Source organism: Pipistrellus kuhlii, unplaced genomic scaffold (genome assembly GCF_014108245.1).
Source record: "Pipistrellus kuhlii isolate mPipKuh1 unplaced genomic scaffold, mPipKuh1.p scaffold_m20_p_60, whole genome shotgun sequence".
In the NCBI taxonomy this organism is placed as follows: Eukaryota; Metazoa; Chordata; class Mammalia; order Chiroptera; family Vespertilionidae; genus Pipistrellus; species Pipistrellus kuhlii.
Window position 1 is genome coordinate 195,824 of NW_023425563.1, and position 23,985 is coordinate 219,808.

The 23,985-nt window shown below is 56.7% G+C and overlaps 1 protein-coding gene across 2 annotated transcripts in view; it reads left to right on the forward strand.

Moving 5' to 3' along the window:
• PHACTR3 (phosphatase and actin regulator 3) overlaps positions 1-23,985 on the forward strand; it is a 151,818-nt gene that overhangs the window by 115,195 nt on the left and 12,638 nt on the right. For both annotated transcript variants that reach the window (XM_036420035.2, XM_045574997.1), the window contains 3 exons: positions 725-899; positions 1,519-1,766; positions 12,010-12,163. In XM_036420035.2, coding sequence (XP_036275928.1) covers positions 725-899; positions 1,519-1,766; positions 12,010-12,163 — 577 coding nt within the window. The remainder of the gene's footprint in view (positions 1-724; positions 900-1,518; positions 1,767-12,009; positions 12,164-23,985) is intronic.

Here is a 23,985-nt window from a genome sequence, read left to right on the forward strand (position 1 = left end):
CCGCCCAGGGCGTCCTCACCCCCCCCCCCCCCCCCAGATCCCACTTTAGATTTGCTGTACTGGGCTTATATAATGTTTGATTTTTTTTTAAATGTGTTTCCAACATTTAAAACATATTAAAGTCTATTGAAGTATTAGATGTTAATATGTATAAACGCAGGAGTTTTCACCTATATTCCAAATTTCTGGCTTTTTTTTTTTTAAGTTCATATTTGGCAGCCCTGAGTCACAACAGCCCCCTTAAGATGGACCCACCTCCTGTTAGCCACAGTCCCAACCCCCTTTGTATGAATTGTCCCCTCGATGGTCTGCATTTCACTGGCCTGGACCCTGGAGACACATGACCTACCCCTCAGGCAAGCTTTCCCTTGCCGCCCTGCGGTGACAGTCCGCTCCTCTATGGAGTCCTGTGGCCTCAACTACACCTGGGTCACCTGCCAGGGACCAGTCCCAGCCCCGGCCTCTCCCCACCCCCACCTCCTGAAGGAGCATGACCTGGAGTTGGCTCCTGGGCCTCAGTTTCCTTGCCTGCAAGAGAGGTGGTGACAGGGCCTGGGGCAGGTGCAGCTCGCCGGCGGCATTGCTCTGTGCGGCTCTAGTGGACCGCAGGGCACAGGCCCCGGGAGCCCAGCTCACCCGGCAGGGACCTGCGTCCTCTCTGCTCCTCGGCTTGTGTCGCCTCCCTGCCCACGAACTTAGGTTCTTCTGGCCTCTCACTCCCCAGGCCAGGCTGTGCTCCTCCAAGACTCCGGCGGGAAGAATGCTGACCCTCCCCACCGAGGACAGCTTTCCACGCCCACAGGTTCCCCGCATCCCACCACCATCCATCGGCCGCTGCCCCCCAGCCGTGTGATCGAGGAGCTGCACCGGGCACTGGCCACCAAGCACCGCCAGGACAGGTAGGCCCCGCCTTGGCCGAGGGAGCTGTGTGCCAAATCCTCCGCTGGCCAGCTGGTGGGTGCACCTGGGAGGTGTCTGGGTTGGGTCACTGCTCTGTGCCACCAGCTTGAAGTTCTCAATCATTTTCTTTGGCAACGAGCCGGCATTGGCATTTGGCACCCAGTTCTGCGGCTGGTTTGCAGCTGGTCTGGGTCACGCTCTGTGAGGGGTCCCGGGTGGCTCCCGAGGGTCACCCGGCCCTGATCTCCCGTGGTTTGTTGCATGTGAAGGAGAAGCAAGTTGTTAGCAGGCAAAGTGGGCGATGAGCCCTCCAGGGCTGGGCGGGAACGCCAGACACGCACCCTTCCCGGCTCTTGGGAGCCTTGGCCTGAGCACCGCTGTGGGCGGTGAGGCAGGTTTTGTTACATGCATGTCTGTGCTGCTAAAAGCCCCATGTTCTCAGTGCCACTGCCGCGGACTTAGTGCGGTATGTGCACGCCTCTGAGCTTCCCGTGCTGTGTGTTCGGGACAGAAGCCAGGGCGTCGCTCTGGCACTCAGGCCATTGCAGCACCTGCCAACATGGCGGCTTTCCCAGGGGAAGAGGCCAGCGTCTGAGCTGACCTGCCTTTCTGACTCAGTTTCCAAGGGAGGGATAGCAGAGGGTCTCCGAAGAAGCGGGTGGACGTCCGCCTGTCGCGAGCATCCAGCATGGAGCGGGCCACGGAGCGGGAAGAGGCCTGGAGCGCGGCAGGCGCCTCGGAGGGCAGGTGGGCGGCCACCAAGGCGTCGGAGGAGAACAAGGAGAACCTGCTGGTGAGCGCGGAGCTCCCGGACGACCTGCTCATGTACCAGGACGAGGAGGTGCTGAACGACTCCATCATCTCCGGTGAGCAGGCTCCCGCCATCCAGCCCCCACGAGGCCCTGTCACCGAGCGCTGAGCCTGAGTGTGAGGTGGTGCTCCCGCCACAGCCAGGAGGATAGCGGGGTCTGCACCTGTGAGGGTGAAGGGGGCCTCCAAAGATGAGCAAGCGGGGTACAGACGGGCTCTAGCGCCGTGACGTGAGTGAGCTGGGCTTGTTTTGATAGTGGTGTGCTCACGTGTGTGAGGAAAGACCGCTGAGCCTCAGCAGGCGGCGTTGGCTGGGCACGGCACGGGTGCACGGCCAGTGCTCAGGGCCCGGGCTGGGGAAGGGAGCAAAGTGCTAAGGGAGAGTGAGATGAGGCCTACAGGGAGGAGGAGAGGGAGAGGGATTGGTTCCAGTGGATGAAATGATGTCCCTGTGACAGCCCGTGCCCTGGAGGTCCAGCTCTATCAGTCTGCACAGTGTTCAAGGTCAAGGTCACGGTGACTGCTCTGTCCTACCCTGGGGACTGTGGGCTCTGGGAGACAGCGCTGTAGACACTCCCTTGATGGGGGGGAGGGGTGGTGGTGCCCAGGCCTGTGCAGGCCTGCTGAGCTGCACTGTCGCTGCAGGAGGGTCCTGCCTTTCTGACTCAGTTTCCAAGGGAGGGACAGCAGAGGGTCTCCAAAGAAGAGGGTGGATAGAGGAGGGGTTCTCGGCTCAGGGGGACCAACCTGTGGCCCAGGCAGGTCCGGTCTCCTCGCGTCCTCGTGGCCAGCTCACCCTGGGCTTCAGGGTGGCACTGCGCATGTCCCTCAGGGCTCCAGCACAGCGGCAGTTTTACACGAGCTTTGTCATCTCACTAGGTGCCCGTCTCTCCGCTGATTTATCAGTTCCTGATTGTTTCCATTCCCTGACATGTGTGTCTGACAGTTGTCTGCCAAGGGCAGCGCCTGCGTGCTCCTCTGGTCCTCACAGGGCCTGGGTCCGAGTTGGAGTCAGCAAGCAGCCGCTGGCCGGTGCTCTGTGTGCTGCCTGAGACCCACAGTCCCGGGCACTCCTCCAGCCCGTGGCCCCGGCACCAGGTGTCTCTCCACTGACTGGCGGACCAGGTGTCTGCAGGTCCGAGTTCGGGGCCTTTACCTCCAAACCTTGACTGTGCCTACCCCTGAGAATGGAGACACGGGGCCTGCAAAGTAGTGCTGTTGTGTCCAGAGACCCCTCCGCCCAGCCGTCATGAGAAGATGAGCCGTTCCTCCAGAGCTCGTCCAAGTCTCCCGGGCTTGTCTCTTACCACCTGGTATTTTAAGTGAACACAGGTTCGTGGTCTGACAGGATGCAGGGCGGGTCGGCTGGTTCCAGAAGCTCTGCTATGGCTGCCGTGCCCCGCTCACGGCTGCTGACGGTGCCAGCCGACTCCCACAGAGTCTCCGCCAACAGGGGCCCTCTGTGGGCAGCCAAGTCCGGGGCTCAAGGTCAAAGCTCATGCTCAGCCCTAAGAACAGCGTGTGGAGGGCGGGGCCCGCTATGATCAGGCCTGCTGAGAGTCCTGCCATCTCACCGAGCTCCCTGTGCTGGACCCGCGGAACCTGGGTCCCAACCTTGCAGCCGAGCCAGCACGCAGGTTAGCTCTGACCGTGTTCTCATGTGTCACAGCTCCCTCAGCTCCCTCTCCATTAGCAACCTCAGAGGCCAGATGCTCAAAGGGAACTTCAGTGCTGGTTACAGAGAAGTCTGTAAAGGAGCGGCCACTGTGGGGGGCAGTAGGAGAGCCCCATAAACCCTCCACGCTGCCTGTGGGTACCAGCAAAGACCCGTGGCTATTTGCTTCTCTCGGGTCCAAACCCGCTCTCTTGCCGGGGCTGCCTCGGTGTTTGTGGGGCTCGGTGGTGCCGAGGCCGAGGGGCACCAGGCAGCACATCCGTCTGCTGTTCATCATGGGAACCATGCTGTCCGTTACCTCCTTCCTTACCCACCGAGCTGCTGCTGCCAGCCCTGCAGACATCGTCTCATCCGCTGGAATCCTCTAATCGTCAGCAGCAGATGCCTCACAGTTTCTAGGGCTAGGGAGGCCCCATCCCAGCAGCCGGCCCTGTGAACCCATGGCATGCTGCCTGACCAGGTTGTAGTGAGACATTCCTGTTTCAAGCCGAGTGTGACCATTGGTTTCCATGCAGGACACATACAGTGTCTTGGTAAGAGCGGAGAGGCGCGTCACAGTGTGTGTGTCACCCTGGCCTGCAGTGCACATACACACTCTGCAGCACATTTTACACATGTACATGCACATGCATGCAAAGGGCACCTTTTGCATGTGCTGCCAGCACCAGGAAAAAGCAGCGCAGGGTGGGCATTCTTAAAGATGATGTTTAAAAGGTTTTGTTTTATGAAGCAGTTTTAGGTTCACAGCAAAATAAGTGGAGGGTACGGAGACTTCCCGTGTACTTTCCCCTATGGTCTTCCAGACCCACAGAGCCCCTCATTGTCAGCACCCCCACCAATGAGCCCACATTGGAGTGTCACCGTCGCCCGAAACTGTGGTTTACATGAGGTTCGCTCTCAGCGCTGTACAGCCTGTGGGTCTGACAGATGTATCATGACGTGTCATCCATCATTGTAGCATCGTGTGGAGCCTTTTCACTGCCCTCAAAGCCTGCACTCTGCCAAGCCAGCCCTCCCTTACGATGGAGCATGATTACAGCCGCTGGCACCCACTGATCTTGTGTCTCCACAGCTTTGCCTTTCTGGAACGTCACAGAGGTGGCATCAGGCCACCTTTTTCAGATTGGCTGCTTCAATCCGTAGAGTGCATTTAAGATTCTCCCATGCCTGTGCGTAGCCTGATAGCTTATTCCTTGTTAGCGCTGAGCAGCAGCCCACTGTCTGGACGGACAATGGTTGATGTACCCTTCCCTAGCGGAAGGCTGTCTTGGCTGCTCCCAATCACTGCCAGTTAGGAACAAAGCTGCTGCAACATGGTGTGCAGGTCTTCTGTGGACATCGGTTTTCAACTCCTTCGGGTAAATACGATGGAGCATGATTACAGGATTGTATGGGGAGAGTATGTGTGTTCCATTTTGTAAGAAACCTTCAAACAGTCTTCCAAAGCGAGTGGATCATTTTGCGTTGCCACCAGCAGTGACCGGGAGCCCCGCTGCTCCCCATCCTGCCAGTGCTTGGCGGGGTGAGCTCTGGGTTTTGGCCGCTCTGATAGATGTGCAGTGGAATCTCCTTGCGCTTCCCCAAGTGGGAAGTGGAGAAGCTTTTCATTGGTTATTTGCCATATGTGTGTCTCCTTTAGTGAAGGGTCTGGGAAGGTTTGGGCCCATTTTTCTATTGGATTGTTTGCTTATGGTTGAATTTTAAGAGTTTGTATATATTTTGGATAACACTATTTTCTTTAAAATGTGTTTTTATTGATTTTTAGAGAGGAAGGGAGAAGGAGAAGGGAGAAAGAGAAACATCGATGAGAGAAACATTGATAGGCTGCCTCCTACTGGGGATCAAGCCCACAATCTGGTCATGTGTCCTAATTGGGAATTGAACCATTGACCTCTTGGTGCATGGGCCAATGCCCAACCACTGAGTCACACTGGCATAGCTAGTTATAGTCTTTTATCAGGTATTACTTTTGAAAATATTTTCTCCCAGACTATGGTTTGTCTTCTAATTCTCTTGACACTGTCTATTGCAGAGGAGAAGCTTTTGGTGTTAATGAGATCCAGCTTGCCAGTTCTTCCTTTCAGGGCTGGCGCCTTTGACAGCATTACATACAGAGTCTCCTCCATATTCATCACCTCGGTGTTTTCCTTTGTTGAATTAGGAGTTTTGTAGTTTTGATTTCACGTTTAGGTCTATGATCCACTTCCTAAAGGGTATAGTCTGTGTCTAGGTTTATATTTTAAGCTGATCTGCTTCTGGTGGCTGCCCTCCCATGGAAACCACTTAAAAACTGGGTGGAGTGTAGGAGACACTGTTTGGGGTGTCAAACAGCAGGTCCTGTGGACTGTCCTCCACGAGAGGAAGCCCCACGTGGGCTGTTCTGAGGCCTGGGGTGTTTTGTGGGGGCCACAAGCAGAGTGTGGTTCCACCCCGATGGCAGTGTGGGCTGTGTGACAGCTGGGGGTTGTGGGACAGGGGCCTGGCCGGGAAGGTGTGTGCATGGGTGTTGGCCCAGCTGGGCTGTGCCTGTGTAGTCCACGGACTTGGCACCCGTGGGCGTGGCAGCTGACTGGTGATCCCAGCCCAGGCAGTGAAGACAGCCCCACGAGCACACAGTCAGTCTCTCGTTTTTCCTTCCCTGGACCCTGCGGGAGGAGGTCTCTGAGACTTTCAAAAGGCTCTCAAGTTCAAAGCTTTTCATAGCGGCACTAAAACTGTTTGCCTTTCCCACTCGCCTACCTCATGGGCACAGAGGGAGTTTCCTGAGAGCCGGATGGGGACACAGCTGTCCCTACCAAGCCTGCAGTGACTGAGAGGTCCAGACAGTCCCTGGAAACCTCGGGAAGCCCAGGCCTCAGAAGTGACAGGCATAGAGTGAGGATCATGTTCAAACCATGGAAGACTCGACCTGGTAGCATGTCCAGATCTTTAAGGACAAGATGAATGAACAGATGGAGGATCTTAGCAGAGAAACAGAAACTATCCAAGAGAACCCAATGCAACTTCTAGAATAAAAAGTATCATCTCTGAAAGGAGGCTTTCACAGCAGCTGAAGATGGCCCCACCGTGGCCTGCCTGTGTGAAGACAGGAGTCGCATGCGGGGACTCCTCTGGCCAGGGCGAGGCGCCAACCCTGCCAGCCTTCTCTCTCTCCTGGCACCTGTCCTTCCTCCCCCTCGATGTCAAAGGCTGGCCCGTGAGCCCGCGTGGCCTCGCCCACCAAGTTCCAGTGTTGCCATTTCGGTCGGAAACAGCGGCCTCGGCAATGGGAGGCGCGCTGGCATCCTTGCTGCTACGACTTGTGCGTCTCTGTGATTATCCTCAGGGCGCGCTCCAAAGTGGGGCTAATTGAGAGAAAGACAGCGAGTTCCTTTCTAACGCCAGAGCCCCTCGGCCTCGTGTTCCCATTTGTACGTTATTTCTCCTCCTCCCCAGAGGGGGCCCAGGACCAGTTCTAGAGGCGGCAGCGGCAGGACGTGGGTGGAGCAGGGCCAGGCGTGCCCATGAGACCTGAGAGAGGCAGCGGCCTTGGCTCGAAGTCCTGCCAGTCCCAGAGATGGGGCTGATGAAATATTCATACATGTGTCCGGAAACACGGAATTAGGACATTCCCTATAGCTTTGGTAAAAGAGCAAAGCCAAACAGCTCCAGATGTCCGTTCTCGGCAGCCTGGACTGTAAGTGATGAGGTAGCGTGGCACCCACACTCCGAAGAATGTGCCGCTGCCCGGAACCCGAGCCGACGCCTGAGCTTGGTCGCGGGCCGGTGTGGAGTGGGAGCCCCGGGGGGGCGGGGGGGGGGAGGGAGGTAGTGCAGTCAGGGGGACTGTGAGCGCTGATTGCGTAGCCGCAGGTCTGGAAGGACATGGGCAGCTCTGGTGATGGTTTCTAGAGGTACGAGGTGCAAGGGGGTGGGGGGGTGATCTCCCACCACAGCTGTGACCATGAGCTGTTCACAGTGAGCCTGTGTCATGTCTGTGCCTAAAGGAGAGAGCATGCTTCTCTGAGCCAGACCTCTGCTGGGACCCAGGGCGGCCCCCATCTTTCTGGACGGCACTGTCCCTCCCCTTACCTCCCGGGCCAAGTCTCCTGGGTCCCTTTCAGCTCTGGCCAGGGCCAGGCCCGGGTCAGAGCGTGGCTGTGGAGGCCATCACATGCTTTTCCTCTGAAGTTTGTTGAATGGAGAGTGACGTGGTTGCTTTTCCAGTGCTGGACCCCTTGCTCCCCGCTGGTCAGGGCGGGTTAGCACTTCAGCTGCTGAATTGATTTGCTGAAGTTTTATATAGAATTGTACATCGATGGTCATAGGAGCTGTTAGTCTTTTGTTTTCTTTAATTCTCTTTTCTGGTCTTGACATGCCAGAGAACTCTAGCCTGATGGCATGAGTTTTAAGTATCCTCTTTGCTTCGATGTTCTAGAATAATGTGTATAGAACTGGTGTTTACTTCTCAACGTGTCTCACAGTTTATGAGAGCACCCATCTGCCCTGCAGGGTTCTATTTGTATGTGAAGGAAGGTTTTAACTGGAAATTACATTTGCTGATAGTGGTAGGCCTGTTTTGGTTCTGTATTTCTTCCTGAGTGAGCCTTGAGGGCTGGCATGGAATCAGAGGCAACTACCATCTTCCTCTTCCTGATATTGGGTTCTCTCATTCACCTGCCTCACCGATAAGTCTGGCTAAGTTTGATCAAATGGTTTTTTAAAATATCTTTTTGTTGATCTCAGAGAGAAAGGATGAGGGAGAGAGAATCATTGATTGGCTGCCTCCTGCACACCCCCCATTGGAGATCAAGCCCACAACCCAGGCATGTGCCTTGACCAAAGGGGAATTGAACCCTAACTGCTAGTTCATAGGTCGATGCTAACCACTGAGCAATGCCAGTCAGGCAGTTTGATCAGTTTTATTGCTCTTCTCAAAGAACCAGCTCTCAGATTCAAATATTTGCTTCATTATTTTTCTGTTTGATTTTATCGGTTTCTGCTCTGATCCTTATTAGTTTTTCTACTTCCTTGATTTTATTTGCTCTTCCTTTCCTAGTTTGTTGAGATGGACTCTGAAGGCACCGATTCCAGTCCTTTCTTCTTTTCTAATAGCGATATTTGGTGCTGTGAATGTTTGCCCCAAAACCCTAATGATAGGTTGTGTTTTTATTTACTTCAAAATGCTTTCTAATTTCTCCTTCGATTTCTTCTTGAAACTATGGATTATTCAAAAGTTATTTATTTAGTTTCCAAAGAGTTGGATATTTTTCTAGAGATATTTTTATTGTTGATTTCCAATTCAATCGCACTCAAGCAGAGCACATGCTTAGTGTGACCTGAGTACTTTTAAATGTATTTGGACCTCACGTGGTCTAGAATATGGTTTCTCTTGGTAAAGGTCATATTCTGATTGGACCTAAACGGGCAGTTGGACATCCCTCAAGGGGTCCCAGATTGGAGAGGGTGCAGGCTGGGCTGAGGGTCTCCAGTGTTTTTATAAATGTTAGTCAAATCCAATTGCTTGAGAATAGTGTTCACACCCACTTCATCCTCACACATCTGCCCACCCATTCCGCCCGCTGCTTGGAGATTTCTAGATCTCCAACTGTGACTAGTCTATTTCCTGTCTCTGACCTGTCAGTTTCTGCCTCATGTATTTGAACCACTTAATAGGGTCATAAGCATTTAGGATCGTTGTCTCCTTATCGCTGTGAGAGCCCTGTCTTTGTTCCTGGTGTGGCTCTTTGCTTGTCTGACTGCAGCTTTCTTCTGATTAGTTTTAGATTGGAATATCATTCTCCTATGTCGTTTCAATCTATTTGTGTCTATTTTTTCTTTATTGATTAAGGTATTACCTATGTGTCCTTATTCCCCCATTGCCCCCCCCCCCACCCAACTGGTGCCCTCACCCCCCTAGTGTCTGTGTCCATTGGGTAGACTTACCAGTATATGCATGCATATAAGTCCTTTGGTTGATCTCTTCCCCTTCCCCCTACCCTCCTCTGCCTTCCCTCTGAGTTTTGACAGTCTGATTGATGCTTCTCCATCTCTGGATTTAAAGTTTTTATTTTTAAATAATTTCTTAATTTCAGAAAACTATAATTCAGGGTTAAAAATACAGAAAACTAAACTCAGTAAGTTAAATGATTCATTTCTGGCATTACTCTGCATATACTTACACAATTAGATACACAACTGTATTTCTGTACGTATACGCAAGCACACCTTTCTACACGTTGTTTCTCGCAGCCTCATCATGACTGTCTTTGTCCCTCAGGGACCCCTGCCACCACTGTCTTCCCAGGCTCACCATATTCCCATGGCACAAGTCCCCTCTTGTGAGAAGTCTAGGTGGCTTCATTTCTCATGTTCGTAAATGAGGCCGAAGGTCCCCCTGTGGATGCCTTTTATGTGCCTGTCCGTTTGTTTTGGGTGGCAGACTCCTGGAGGTGGGACTTCTGGCCCAACGCTCTGCCAGCAGGGATTTTGGGAGCCTTTGGGAGGAGATTGCTGGCCCCCAGTCTGGACAGAAGGGTATCTTGGCTGGATCTCTGCCACCCGGCTGTCCAGTGTGCCCTGGGCCATGTGCTGGCCGGGCACTCGCACCTGTTGGGCAGGTGTACCTCTCCATTCATGAAAACTGCTCGTTTTAAGCTACGTGTTTGGAAATGTCCTGGTAACCTCCTGATGCCTTGGGAAGACCTGAATTGTGTTTGTTGCAGCCCTACTCTGTGCCCAGTATCTTCATAGAGGCTGGATGTTGAGCAGAGGAGGACTTGGCCCGTGCACAGATTTCATGTGGGTGAATTATCAGTTATGCTGGAGATCTCTGGTGAAAGGGTCTTCAGTTAAGGACACATGAGACTGAAGTTTGTAATGACACACCTGATATATTTGCATAGGCCTAGGGACTTGATCAAAAGCGGAAATGGTTAGCTACAGTCATAATAGTTTTGTGGTTAAGCGTATTCCAGTTCTCTGGGAATGGCAGTCCCTTCCCACCATGGGTTACACCCTTGACATTCATGATGGGTTGGTCCCTTTGAGGTCACCATAGCCAGTCTTCCTCAGAGCACATAGTCAGGACCCTCTGAGACAAGTACGTAGCCCTGCAGGGTCTTCATGGCACTGTAAGCACAGGGCCCATGCCCACCAAATTGCTGGGACAGCAAGTCAGGCTGGAACCCTTGCTGACATGGTTTTGGGGTCATTATTTTTCTCTTTTCTCTATAAAAGACACAAACTATTTCAGATTAGAAATCCAAGCCTCAGCTGAGTCCAACTTTTTGTCTTACTTCATCCCAACCTTCTGTTAAACTATCTTCTTATTAGACTTATTTCTTTGAATTTTCATCCCCACACGAGGAATTGACTTTCTTTTGGAAGTCTCTTTTCCTAAGAAATAGTTTGTCTTCAAACTATTGTGGGAGAGACCATGCAGGGTGATGGTTTTAGCCCCAGATTTAAATATACGCTCCCAGCAACACACCCTACACATCTGTAGTCTGCTCACCTTTTGTGAGGGCAGGTGGGGCTCTGCTGTTCAGGAGGCTCAGAGAGCTGGACACCCCATTTCCCAGATGAGTGACCCCTACCTGTGCTTGCAGCCAAACTCCAGTCCTGTTCTGAAGTGAGTCCAGACATTCTGTCCCCCAGGAACCTTTTTTAAAAAAATGCATTTTTATTGATTTCAGAGAGGAAGGGGGAGGGAGAGAGAGAGAAACATTGATGATGAGTCATTGATCGGCTGCCTCTTGCACGCCCCCTCCTGGGGATAGAGCCCACAACCCAGGTATATGCCCTTGACCTGGGAATCAAACCTGGGACCCTTCAGTCCACGGGCCAATGTTTGATCTACTGAGCCAAACTGACTAGGGCATGTTCCCCAGGGTCTTACTCCTGCCCAGATTTCACCCCCTGACGTGACATGTGCAGAATACGGGCTTGCCTCCGCCTCCTCGACCCTGAGCCAGCCCTTCCCCATCTATTCACTCAGCAGCGATAATTAATAACTTACTTTGCCAACACCGTCCTGATACCTGGAGAGCAGATGACAGTTGAAGTTCAAGTCTCGTGGGAGATGCCAAATAAACTAACAGCAGAGAAGCGGATGAGGGCGGAGTTGATGAGGGTGATAGTGACAGAGCCCCGGTGGGCCTGTCTGAGGAGATGGCTCGAGGCTGGCACAGGGCTCAGCGAGAGGCCAGCCCCAGATGATGTGGCAGAGCAGGTTCCTGCAGAGGACGGACGTGGGTGTGGACCAGGCTGGACGTTCCAGGAACTGAAGAGCCACCTGGCCTGAGGGTGGCAGGCAGTGGGGAGGGTTGCCATGGGCAAAAAAACTGTAAGTTATGAACCAAGCGTGGACACTTTTGGAAAGAAAAGTGGGTGCTATTAATAATCAGCTAGAGCAACTGTGTCACCCAGCACTGGCCCTGGAGACTTGCCATGTGACAGACCCCCTACCATAGAGGTGGGAGATGGCCGTCCAGTTGCTGTCCCTGTCACTGCTGCTCCCCTGGAGGTCACCACAGCTGACAGTGCCCCTTGCTCTGTTCACACCCTTCCCCAGGCAGGCAGGGCTGCAGGGACCCCCCCAGACTCCCTAACACTGTCTCTGCTGCCCCTCCCCCGCTCCCCAGGAACTCTGCCGAGGAAATGCAAGAAGGAGCTGCTGGCTGTGAGACTGAGGAACCGGCCCAGCAAGCAGGAGCTGGAGGACCGCAACATTTTCCCCCAGAGGACGGAGGAGGAGCGGCAGGAAATCCGGCAGCAGATAGAGATGAAGCTCTCTAAGTAAGTATGCCAGGGGCCAGAGCCGAGGCTGGCTGTAGGGAAACCCCACAAGTCTCTCTCTCCCAGGCGCCTCCGTGGGCTCTGAACGTGGCACCTCCGTGGGCTGCTGGGCTCGCCACTCCCCACACTTGGCCCTTGTCATGGGGCTGGTCCTTTGCAGTCATGTGCTCAGCAGCGTCCTTGGCCTCAGCACATGTCCTACTGTGGTAGTGGAGTCACAGTGTGCTGCTCCATTCTCCAGGCTTTGCTGCAGTGCTCCTCGAAGTAGTGGTCCTGGTTCCATCTCTGCCAGTTAGGGTTAGGGTTAGGGTTAGGGTTGGGGTTGGGGTTGGGGTTGGGGTTAGGGTTAGGGTTAGGGTTGGAGTTGGGGTTAGGGCAAGGGTTAGGGTTGGGGTTAGGGTTGGGGTAAGGCCTGGGGTTAGGGTTAGGGTTGGGATTAGTGTTAGGGTTGGGGTTAGGAGTGGAGTTAGGGTTAGGGTTGGGGTTGGAGTTAGGGTTAGGGTTGGTGTTCTTCATGGTTACATTGTAGGATGGCCAGGAAGTGCTGGGTCTATATCTGTGTCAGTTCTCTGAATTATATAGTCCTCCCCATGAGAGACGTGCATTTTTGTTTTGTTCCCTCCCTTTGGGTATGCAGCATTTGGCACTTCTAAGGTCACAGGTCACTAATCAGATACTTTAGGTGCTGGCAGACTTTTGCTTTGAGGGGCCAGGTCGCGACCGTGTGGCTATGTGGGCCCGTGTCTCCTGTAGCTACACAGTCTGCTCTCGTCCTACTGCTCGGCCCTGGGCCCTGGGTCAGCGGGCGGCATGGACTGACTATAATGCATAATTGTGCCAACAAAACTTTATTTACAAACGCAGGCCCACAAAGTTTGCTGGCCTCTGTTATTATGTAGAGCTTACCCTGTCTTTGCCATGTTTCAAAAACCCTTCGCTGCTCAGAGGCGAAGAACATATTTACTCACGAGATTATGTTTGCACAGTGATTTTCTATTTGTATTTCATAGAGGAACCATGTTCTCCTTCAAAGTATCAATAGAATATTACGTGAATTAATTAATGGAAAGATGGTGAGACCCCGTGATCGCACCTGTGATTCAGATACAGGACAAGGTTGGCCTGCTGAGTGGAGAGGCAGAGGGGAGCCGGTGCCAGGAAGCCGTGAGGGGGCCTCAGAGTCCTCCGTTACCCAGAGACTGATTTTACACCTGGGACTAGAATGTGTGGTCCCTCCTTGGCTGTTTATCCTCATGTTCAAAACTGGAAAAGCACCCCCGAATTCCACACGGAGGGAGCCGCCGGTGAGAAGTCAGACTTGGCCGGCAGCCCTGTTGGTTTCCCAGCAGAAAGGGTTTAATCGGTTCCCTTTGTCTTTGTGTTGCCTCCTTCCTGAGATTCTCCTGCCAGCACTTGCTGACTAAGTCAGCCTCTGGTTGCCATGGCAACGTGCCATTCCCTCCATGTCCTGAAGGGCAGTTGATGTTTTTGTTTTTTCCAGATCCTTAAAATTTGATTTCTTTGAGGGCTCCTGGGGCTTTCCTGGAAGTGGTCCCAGAGTTCCCCCACCCCCATACCCACCCTCTGGGCCAGACCTGGGCACCCAAGTACATTCAGTCCCCTTCAGAGGAGTGAGGCTCCGTGACAAGCCCCACCCCTCGGCTGGGACCCGCTCCTTCAGCACCTGTGTCAGTGAGGGTGAAGCGGGGACCCGGCTCCCACGCCCTGCACAGTAGGCGCGCCCTGGGATTCAGCACAGGGGTGCGCACACCATTGGCCAGTAAGAGGCGTCTGTAGTCGGGGTGCCCACATAGTTTTAGGGGCTGACCCTGTGCACAGGGCTGCTTACTTTCCGTTCTTTAATTTAATCCTCACAGGAACCCGGTAAAGTAGGTGTTGTTGTTATTGCCATCTTACAGAACAGAAAACTAAGTCTTATTTTTTTCTTTATAAATTAAAAATGTTTTTTCAGTTACGTTGACATCACTGCTCCATTAGCTTGTACATCCCTCAGCAGGTGTCCCTGAGAAGCCTGCACACCAGGCGCCACTTTCACAGACCACAGAGTTGTCGGCTGTGCTCCGTATGCTGTGCTTTCTGTCCCCGTGACTGCTCTGCAGCCACCAGCCTCCTTCCTTCCTTCCAGGCTCCTTCACCTCCAGCCCACCCCCAGCCCCTCCCATCTGGTGGTCCTCGGTCTGTTCTCTGCATCTGCGAGTCTGTTTTGTTTGTTGATTTTGTTCTTTAGAGTTCACCTGAGTGACAGCATACGGTATTTGCCTTCCTCTATCTGACTTACTTCGCAGAGCAGAATGCATCTACATGTCTGTGTTCTCATGGCCGAGTGGTATTCCACTGCACCAGTGCACCCCTTCTTCCCCCGCGGGCCTGCTGCTGGCTGCCCCATGGTGGCTGTTGTGAATAACAGCGCAGTGCAAGTGTCTTTTCAAGTTAGTGCTTTGGGTTCTTTGAATAAGTACCCCAAAGTGGGATGGCTGGGTCATGTGCGAGTTCTGTTTTTAATTTGTTGAGGCGCCTCCATCCTGGGTGAGAACTGTGTTCCTGAGAGGCTGAGGGACTTCCCGGGTCCCACCGCAGGCGCATTGCCTCATGCTGGTTTAGCTCTTCGGGTGCACCCAGACCTGCAGCAGCTCACCTCTGGGTGCTCAGTGCTCCGTGCCTCTGCCAGTGTGGGTGGCAGGACATGCCGCCACTGCCCCGACATGGAGCCGTGGGAGGCAGAGAAGACACCAGAAGTCGCCTGGCCGAGCACAGGCGTGGGAAGGCCTGTGAGTGGGCGGACACCCTCTTCAGTCTCGCTTTAGCTGGGAGTGGTGGCCATGACGGCACCTTCCTCCCGGCGGCCCCCGGGAAGGTCCCAGGCACCCGTGAGGCACATAAAGGGGTGCTCCTGGCAGGAGGTGCTCCGGGGCGCTGCTGCCAGATGGTGCTGGCCGGCCCACCCCGGGCTGGTTGTCACCTGTGGGTGTGTGAGGGGTAAGGGGGGGGTCAAGACGGGGGGACATGCATGCCGCAGACTCATGAGGATGAAAGGAGCCCACTGGCCAAGCAGCTCCTGGGCAGGCAGCGGCTGGCAGGCAGGCCACGGTGTTCTCCTGTTGTTAATGAGATGGTCGTGGTTATTCCTGCCTGAGTGCTGCTGAACCTTCTGTCCCCTCCCGGGGAGGGGTGTGGGGATCCCCCTCTCTGAGGCGCTGTGGCCTTGTGAGGAGCCACGCTCGGTGTGTCCTTCAGGAGGGGCACTAGCTTGTGAACACAGGCACTTGTGACCCTTTGAACATCCTGTTCTGCAGCTGAACAGGCTGGTGACACAGCCTCATGCAAGTGCAGGTTCCCAGGAGGGTACTGTCCCAAGAGAGCACTGTGGGCTGGAGAGCACTGTGTGGGGAGGGTACTGTGTGTGGGGAGCGTAGTGTGGGCAGGTAGGGTACTCTGTGCAGAGGGAGTACTGTGGGCAGGGAGAGTACTGTGGGCGGGGGGAGTACTGTGTGGGGAGGGTACTGTGTGTGGGGAGGGTAGTGTGGGCAGGGAGGGTACTCTGGGCAGAGGGAGTACTATAGGAGGGGAGAGGGCTGTGGGCAAGGGCAGGACTGTGGGGAGGAGAGGACTGTGGTTGGGGAGGACTGTGCGCGGGGAGAGGACTGTGACGGGGAGGACTGTGGGCAGGGAAAGGACTGTGGGCGGGGGGAGGACTGTGTGTGGGGAGAGGACTGTGGACAGGGGGAGGACTGTGGACGGGGAGAAGACTGTGGGGGGGAAGACTGTGGGGGGGACAGGACTGTGGGCAGGGGGAGGACTGTGGGGGGGAGAGGACAGTGGGGGGGAGGACTGTGGGGGGAGAGGACAGTGGGGGGGAGGACTGTGGGCGGGGAGAGGACTGTGGGGGGGAGAGGACTGTGGGGGGGAGAGGACTGTGGGCGGGGAGAGGATTGTGGGGGGGAGAGGACTGGGGGGGGGGCGAGGACTGTGAAGGGGCCAGGACTGTGAGGGGGCGAGGACTGGGGGGGGGGGCGAGGACTGGGGGGGAGAGAACTGTAGGGGGGAGAGAACTGTTGAGGGGAGAGGACTGTGAGAGGGGAGAGGACTATGGTGGGGAGAGGACTGTGCGGGGGCGAGGACTGTGAGGGGGCGAGGACTGTGAGGGGGAGAGGACTGTGAGGGGGAGAGGACTGTGTGGGGAGCGAGGACTGTGAGGGGGAGAGGACTGTGAGGGGGAGAGGACTGTGAGGGGGAGAGGACTGTGAGGGGGAGAGGACTGTGGGTGGGAGAGGACTATTTTTGGGGAGGACTGTGGGGGGAGGGCTGTGGGGGGGAGGACTGTGGGTGGGGAGGACTGTGGGCGGGTAGATGGCTGTGGGTTGGTGGAGGGCTGTGGGCGGGGAGAGGACTTGGGGGGGGCGAGGACTGTTTGGGGCGAGGATTGTGGGGGGCTAGGACTGTGGGGGAGGAGAGGACTGTGGGTGGGAGAGGACTGTTTTTGGGGAGGACTGTGGGGGTTGGGCTGTGGGGGGGGGGCTAGGACTGTGGGGAGGAGAGGACTGGTGGGAGGACTGTGGAGGGGAGGACTGTGCGGGGGAGAGGACTGTGGGGGGGAGGACTGTGGTGGGGAGAGGGCTGTGAGGGGGGAGAGGACTGTGGGGGGGAGAGGACTGTGGGGGAGAGAGGACTGTGGGCGGGGAGAGGACTGTTGGGGGAGAGGAATGTGAGGGAGAGGACTGGGGGCAGGGAAAGGACTGTGGGGGGGAGAGGACTGTGGCTGCCCACCTGGCCTGCACCTGCTGATGTCCAGGAGGAGCCGCAGCTTGGAGGGTGGGAGAAGGGTCCACTTAATCGTGATGTCCGGACCCCAGCGCTTTCAACTTGGTCCCTTCTTCTATGGAACCTTTGAGAAAAGCTAGGCATAAAGCAGGGGTCTTGGTTCAGTGGACACAGTTTTGAAAATACAGAAAACATTTCTTTCTGCATTTATCAAAAAGATGGAGGGAGACTTTTGATTGCAGAAAGGCAGCCACCTGGGAGGTGCGGGTGGGCCATCGTGGGGCTGTCGGCTAAGGGCCCTAGAGAACTAGCTGCTCATTTCCCTCCTCCCAACCTCCACTGGCTGGGCAGTCAGCTCGTCACCCAGATGGGGACAGAGAAGCGGGTGTTAGTAGTTGAGGAGAGGAGCAGGGCCAACGGCATGCCCTCTGTGTACCAGCTCTTGCTGAGCGCCCGCGTGTGTACATGTACATGTGCACGTGTGCGCGCTCGTGTGCGCACAAGCACGCTAAGTGCACTTTCATATTAAAGCTTCTGTTGTGGTGTGGGGGGAGGCGCCCGTTTACCCCCAGCCCAGGGCCCAGCCCTAGCCAGGCCTTCGCCACCCCCCCTTCCCTGGCCTCCCCACTGCCATCCTCCTCCCATTCCCTGCCCGGGACACCCCAACTTCTAGTCAACAAAGTGCACTTAACGCCCCACCAACCTAACCCTGGCCAGTGTCTTTGTGGTCCAGCCCTCAGGGACAAAAGCAGTACCCCCCTTAGTGTCCAACTCCCCCAGCTAAGCTGCACCTCCCCTCCCAGCACAGGGAGCCCAGCCCAGCGAGGACGCCGAGGCCCGTGCAGCCTGGGTGCTGCTTCCGCGAAGCAGGAGCACCTCCACCCCAAAGGCCTCAGGCATCCACCCTCTGTCCTGGAACCCGTGGGTGCCTCCCCACCAATGTCCGGAATCTGGGTGGGGATCCCCGCTCCACGCCCCTCACCAGGCGCACCTGCTCTGCCCCTCTGCTGTCGCCTTCCCTCCCACATGCAGCCCCATGTTTCCCTCTCTTTTCCATTTCTGTGTCTTTTTCTTGTTCCATTTCCGTATTTTTGTTCCTCCTCTCGGCCTGTCTGCATGCAGGCCTGCCTTCTTCTCCCTCTCCTTTCTTATCCCCTCCTATCATATCCGATCCTACCTACCCCGGGCCTTGCAGCTGCCTGAGCAGGGGGTGGGGACACAGCCTGCTGAGTGGTCTTTACGTGATGGTGTCCCAACTAATTTGCATATTACCCTGTTATTAGATAGATTTTTGTTAATCCTCACCCAAGGATGTTTTTCCCATTGGTCTTTAGAGAGTGGGAGGGAAGGAGACAGAGAGAGAGAAACATCTATGTGTGAGAGACACATTGATTGGTTGCCTCCCTGCATATGCCCTGACCAGGACCAGAAATTGAGCCTGCAACCAAGGTATGTGCCCTTGACTGGAATCAAACTCGGGACCCTTCAGTCCATGGGCTGATGCTCTAACCACTTAGCACCACCCAGGGCACCTTCTGCCTTTTGGTGCAGGTAGCTAAGCAACAGGAAACAGCTCCTGAATGGGAAAGGTTTGCCAAAACCGAAGCCTTGGAGCATGGAAGCACAAGCCTGGGCGCTGGCACCGCACTGAGGGGTCTGGGAGTGCGGTGCCTGTGGCCCCTGCAGGGCAGGCTCGGCCCCCTGTTTGGTGCTGATGTGGGTCACACCGAGTCATTCGAGGCATCCCTGGGCCAGCTGCTGCCACTTTTCCTCAGGTGCTTGGGAATCTGTCCAGGAAGGTACAGTATGTTTTGTAAGAAAATGCAAGGCCACAGCCATCTCTCGTCAGTGTCCATAAACATGATCCTGTGTGAGCTGCAGTCGTAGCAATGCTAGTGCAACGACAGTTCACTAACACTTGCCAACTCACGTTCCATACCCTGGACTGTGCTGCTCCTGCATCCACTCAGTCTGAGATGTAAATGCTCAGAGGGGTAGCTGGGATGTAGCAGGTCACACGGCTGTAGGTGATGGACTGAGCGTGGACCCAGCTGGCTAGCTGGCTCTGGATGCGGACCTGGACCCACCCTGCTTCATGAAACAGTTGTAGACAGTCAGGCCTGGCCCGGTGGTTCCACAGGCCCTGAGGACCAGCTCCTTTAGCTTCCTGCTCTGTAGCCTCTGTGGGCCAAGAGGCTGAGGAGCACCAGGTTTCCCCTTCAAGTCCCAAAGTGCATGCATCCCAGCCAAGACAGTCTCCAGGGAGGACCTCCAGAAGCTTCTCAGCACACCTTTACCTGCAGCCCCTGGGTCCCAACTTCATCATGTGACCATCTTCGCTGGCAAAGAGGCTCCACCAGAGGGTCAGCTTTCTGGTGCTGCTTCGGGAGAAGGGCGGTTGGGCTGGGAGCCAGCAGCTCTGCTACAGCAAGAGTGCAAGTCAACTGTGCTGGCCAGGCAGATGGAAGGAGCGAGGAAGGACCGAGCAAACAGGTGCACGCGAGCGAGACACGTTCCTTGTCGGTTGCAGCCATCTCCAAAGCAGTGTGATCGAGGCCACACGGGGAATTGTCCTGTGCCCCACACACCTGCTGTCCAGTGCTGGGCCAGGCAGCGTGGCCCTGGTGGCAAGCTGAGGAAGAGGGGGAGAGGGTAGCTCTGAGAGTCCTTGGGTGACGTGGACAGCTGGGCTGCCCCTCCTCAGGGATGACTTCAGCCACAACATCTCCGCTCAAGGACAGACATGTCTGAGCAGCCTGTGTGCCACTGTCAGAACCAGATCCTGGGGAAGGAGGAGGAACCGAGGGGACATGGGCACGGCCTTAGGACAGGCACAGGGAGGAGGCCAAGGTGAACAAGGGCAGGTGACCTGCACAGGTTTGGGCATGTGGTCGGGGACATAGGGAGTGCTTCCAACAGGCCCTGGGCAACGACCCTCCTGAGGCCTCAGGGAGTTACCAACCCCCCTCAATGGGCAGCTGCGGGTCCATGTCCACAGGCATTGGTGGGTAGGTGATGCTGTTTCTTTGAAATCCGGGACAGATCCGAGTTTGTGTCTCTGTGCCGCGGTATCTTTTGTCCAGGATGCTCTTGCATACCCGCGTTGTTGGGCCTCTGCCTTGTGCCTCAGGCCCTGAACTGGACCCTACCCCACCATTGCCCCCAGACTGGCTGAGGTGGGGCAGGCACCATGGAGGAGCTTCTTGGCCCACAGGGGGCTGCCAGGCTTCCCGAGGTGAGGGGAGAGAGGGGAGCCCGTGAGGAGACCTTGCCCAGGCAGGAGGGGAAGGCCTGGAGGGGGCCACCTGAGCAACAGCTCGGGGGTGGGGATGCAGTGACCTAGGAGGGACGGAGGCCGGGGCTGTGGGCACCAAGGGAGTGAGGCAGGGCCAGGTACCCGTGGGCGCTCCATGAGTGTGTGCACCGCCAACCACACGGTCTCAGTGCCAGGGCACAGGCAGTGGGTGCTTCCTTGTTGATTTTTGTTTTTAAATCAGAATAAGGGACAGATGTACCTGGTGAAAACGAAACCATAATCTCCTCCCCACCAGCCACACCCTCCACCCGAGGCAGCCGCTGGGTTACAAACTGTGGTGCTTGCAACCGCTCCCACGCCGACACGAGTGGGAACATCCATGAGGCAGTTAGCTGGCTCGCCCCTGTGCCGCATGGCCTGTCCCCTGGAAGGGCCACAGTCCCCTCGGGAGGCGGGCAGCCCTCCCTGCTGGGCCCGGAAAGGCTGAAAGGAGGAACCACAAACATGATGTGCTCATGCTCTGAGCACCTGACGTGCGTGCTCCGAGCTGGAATCCAGCATGTCTCATGGGGAGGGGGAGGGACGGGGCGGCCTCATCTACAGCTGCTAGGGGCAGCTCGTGGAGACTAAGGACACTCAGAAGCCACCTACGGCAGCACCTTCCAAGTTGTAGGGTTTCCCTGCTCCCACAGGCTTTCCTCCCACTCAGGCCGACAGCATATTCTAGCGTCTTGCCTTGACTGGCTCCAGGGCCTTCCACTCAGTTCCCCTTGAGTGGACGTGCAGCGGCTGCATGAACTCACCTGACAGGCCAAGGAGCCCCGGCCCTGTGGCCTCCAGGAGCCCAGGCGGCAGGGGCTGCTGGGGGGCGGGGGGCCTGGTGCTCCATGCGGACTGGGCATTGGTTAACCTGAAGCTGAGTGAGCAGCGGTAACTTGAGAGAAGGAGGCTGTGAAGGTCAGACAGCAGGGGCAGAGCCAGCAGGAGATGAACTAGATTATTGTAAGGTGTGGGCTTAGGCTGCTGTGGGGCCGACTGGGCGGATCTGGGGTCTTGGGGCTGGGCTGTTGGGAAAGGCTGGCCCCAGCGGCCACAGAGGCCACAGAACAGAGAATGTGCACTGAGAGCGAATAGTGCCGAGAGCAGGTGTCTACTTGAGCGGAGCAGTCGGGGCAGGCTTCCTGGAGAAGATGTTTAGGCTGAGCCATGGGGAAGTCTAGAGAGTGAACTGCACAGGTAGAAGCTGAGGGAGGAGTAAGCGTGGCATGCCAGCGTGATGAAAAGGAGCCATGGTGGGAGGAAGTGGGGGGGGGGGGGCGCGGGGAAGCCCTGGAAGCAGAGGGGCAGCCGGGCCTGGGCATTCAACAGGCACTGCCCAGGCACCTGGGCCGTGTGAGCCAGGGACTCACTGAGTTCCTGCCCAGCAGGCCCAAGGGCAGCAGCCTGGCCCAGGCCGTCATGGGGCGGTGTCTTGGTTCTCGGCTGGGCTGGCAGCTGGGCCCAGAGGAGGCCGAGCAGGGCATTGGGGACCCCATGGGCCTCCCTGTGCGAGCTCCCCCTGCAGCCCCACCACCTCTCTCGGCCCCTTAGGGTTTCCTCCAGCCCTGCCCATCCTGCCTCACCCTTGGCCTGTGATGGTCCCTCAGGCATCTGGCTTCTCTCCTTCACCCCCAGTGCTCTGGGACTCCCACACCTGCCTCCCACCTTTCAAACTGGACTTGGGGCAGGACTGGGTGGGAGGGGGCGAGGCAGGGAGGGGGCAGGGCGGGGAGCCGGCAGGGAGGGTGGGGTGGGCCAGGATAGCAGGTGGAGTTCCCTGTCTGCACCGGACTGAGTGAGAATAGGAAGTACCTCTGACCTATAGGCTCATGTCTGTCCTGAGAGCCTGCGGCTGGCCGCCCTCCCTCAGGGCCAGCCTTTTGGCCTGCGTGACCCGCTGCTGGCCTGCACCCTGGGGCCAGCCCAGCAGACCAGAGGCTGGGCGCCAGGGCTCTGTGCTCAAGTGGGGGGGGGGGGGGGGCAGGGAGTGGTGGTAGTGGCGCTGTGCCACAGGGTTCCGTGTGCATCCATCCTGCCATTCCCCACCAACCTGCAAGGGGCACTGTGGTCTCCTGCTTCTGGGCACACAGACGGACTGGTAGGCCGGCCCAGGCCAGCAGGGGAGAGCCCGGGCCTGTGAGTATCTCACTCCCTGGGTGTCAGGAAGCCCACAGCTGGTGGTGAGAGAAGGGACCCCGTGGTGTCCCAGAGCAGGTGGGGTGTCTGCCCCAGGGTCAGGTTGGGGCAGCATCCCGTGGCCTTGGTGGACCTGAGGAGGCCAAATGGGGAATGGGTTGTCTCTCCTCCCCCTCCTTTGTTCCCCTCCTCCCGCTTCCACCATCTCCCAGGCCTGCCCACTCGCTCCTGGTTACCTGCTGGCCCTGACAGCGAGCGCCCCAGGGGACACCTTCCCTGAACTCTGCCCCAGGGGATCCCTTCCCTGGACCCTCACTCAGTATGGCAGGAGGAATTACACCTGAATGGGGTGTGATGCAGGCTCACCCTGGTGACTCAGGCTGGTGGGGAGCTGTCCTGTGGGAGTGGGGCTGTCTGTTGCTTTGAGGCTCAGCTCTCCAGGAAGGCGGTGTGCTGTGTGCGAGCTGCTGCTGGGCCGCTGCCGTGGCCTCCCCCGGGAGGAATGGGGAGGGGGCGCGTGCACCCAGTGGAGCAAGGCCAGGCTGGGCCCAGCGTGGTCACTGGAACTACGCGCTCCCTGCTTTCGGGTTCTGGACCCCTCAGTGCCCATGGGCTCATGGGCCAGCGGATGGGAGCCTCAGACAGGGGAGCTGTGATCCTGGGTCACCCCCCTCTCCCAGACAGATGGTAGGGCTGGGACTCAAATTTGGACTCAGTGCCCCTGGGTGGCCTCAGTGCTGGTCCCAGGGGAATTTGACAGGAGGGATGTGGATGGGACAGCGAATTGTTTATTCTCCTGAAACCCACTCCAGGGTCCTGGCCACCCAGCTGTCAGGGGTCCTCTCCTTCGTCCTCGGTCACCTCTCAGGTCTTCTCCTCCACCATTAATCACCTTCCAGGTCCTCTCCTTCATCCCTGACCACCTCCCATCCTCTCCTCCATCCCCAGTCACCCCCCTCCTGTCCTCCATCCTTGGTCATCTCCCGGGTTCCTCCATCCTGGTCACCTCCAGGGTCCTCTCCTAAATCGTTAGTCACCTTTTCGGGTCGTCACCTCCGGGGTCTCCTCTATCCCGAGTCTCCTTCATCCTCTGTCACCTTCTGTCTTCTCCCCCATTTCTGGTCACCTCCCTCCTCTCCTCCATCCTCAGTCACCTCCCTCCTCTCCTCCATCCTCAGTCACCTCCCTCCTCTCCTCCATCCTCAGTCATCTCCCACCTCTCCTCCATCCCTGTTCACCACCCAGATCCTCTGCTTTGTCCGTGTTCACCTCTCAGGTCTCCTTTGTCCCTGTTCACCTCCCATCCTCTCTCCATCCTCAGTCACCTCCCAACCTCTCCTCCATCCTCAGTCACCTCCCATCCTCTCCTCCATCCCCAGTCACCTCCCGTCCTCTCCTCCATCTCCAGTCACCTCCCATCCTCTCCTCCATCCTCAGTCACCTCCCTCCTCTCCTCCATCCTCAGTCACCTCCCTCCTCTCCTCCATCCTCAGTCATCTCCCACCTCTCCTCCATCCCTGTTCACCACCCAGATCCTCTGCTTTGTCCGTGTTCACCTCTCAGGTCTCCTTTGTCCCTGTTCACCTCCCATCCTCTCCTCCATCCTCAGTCA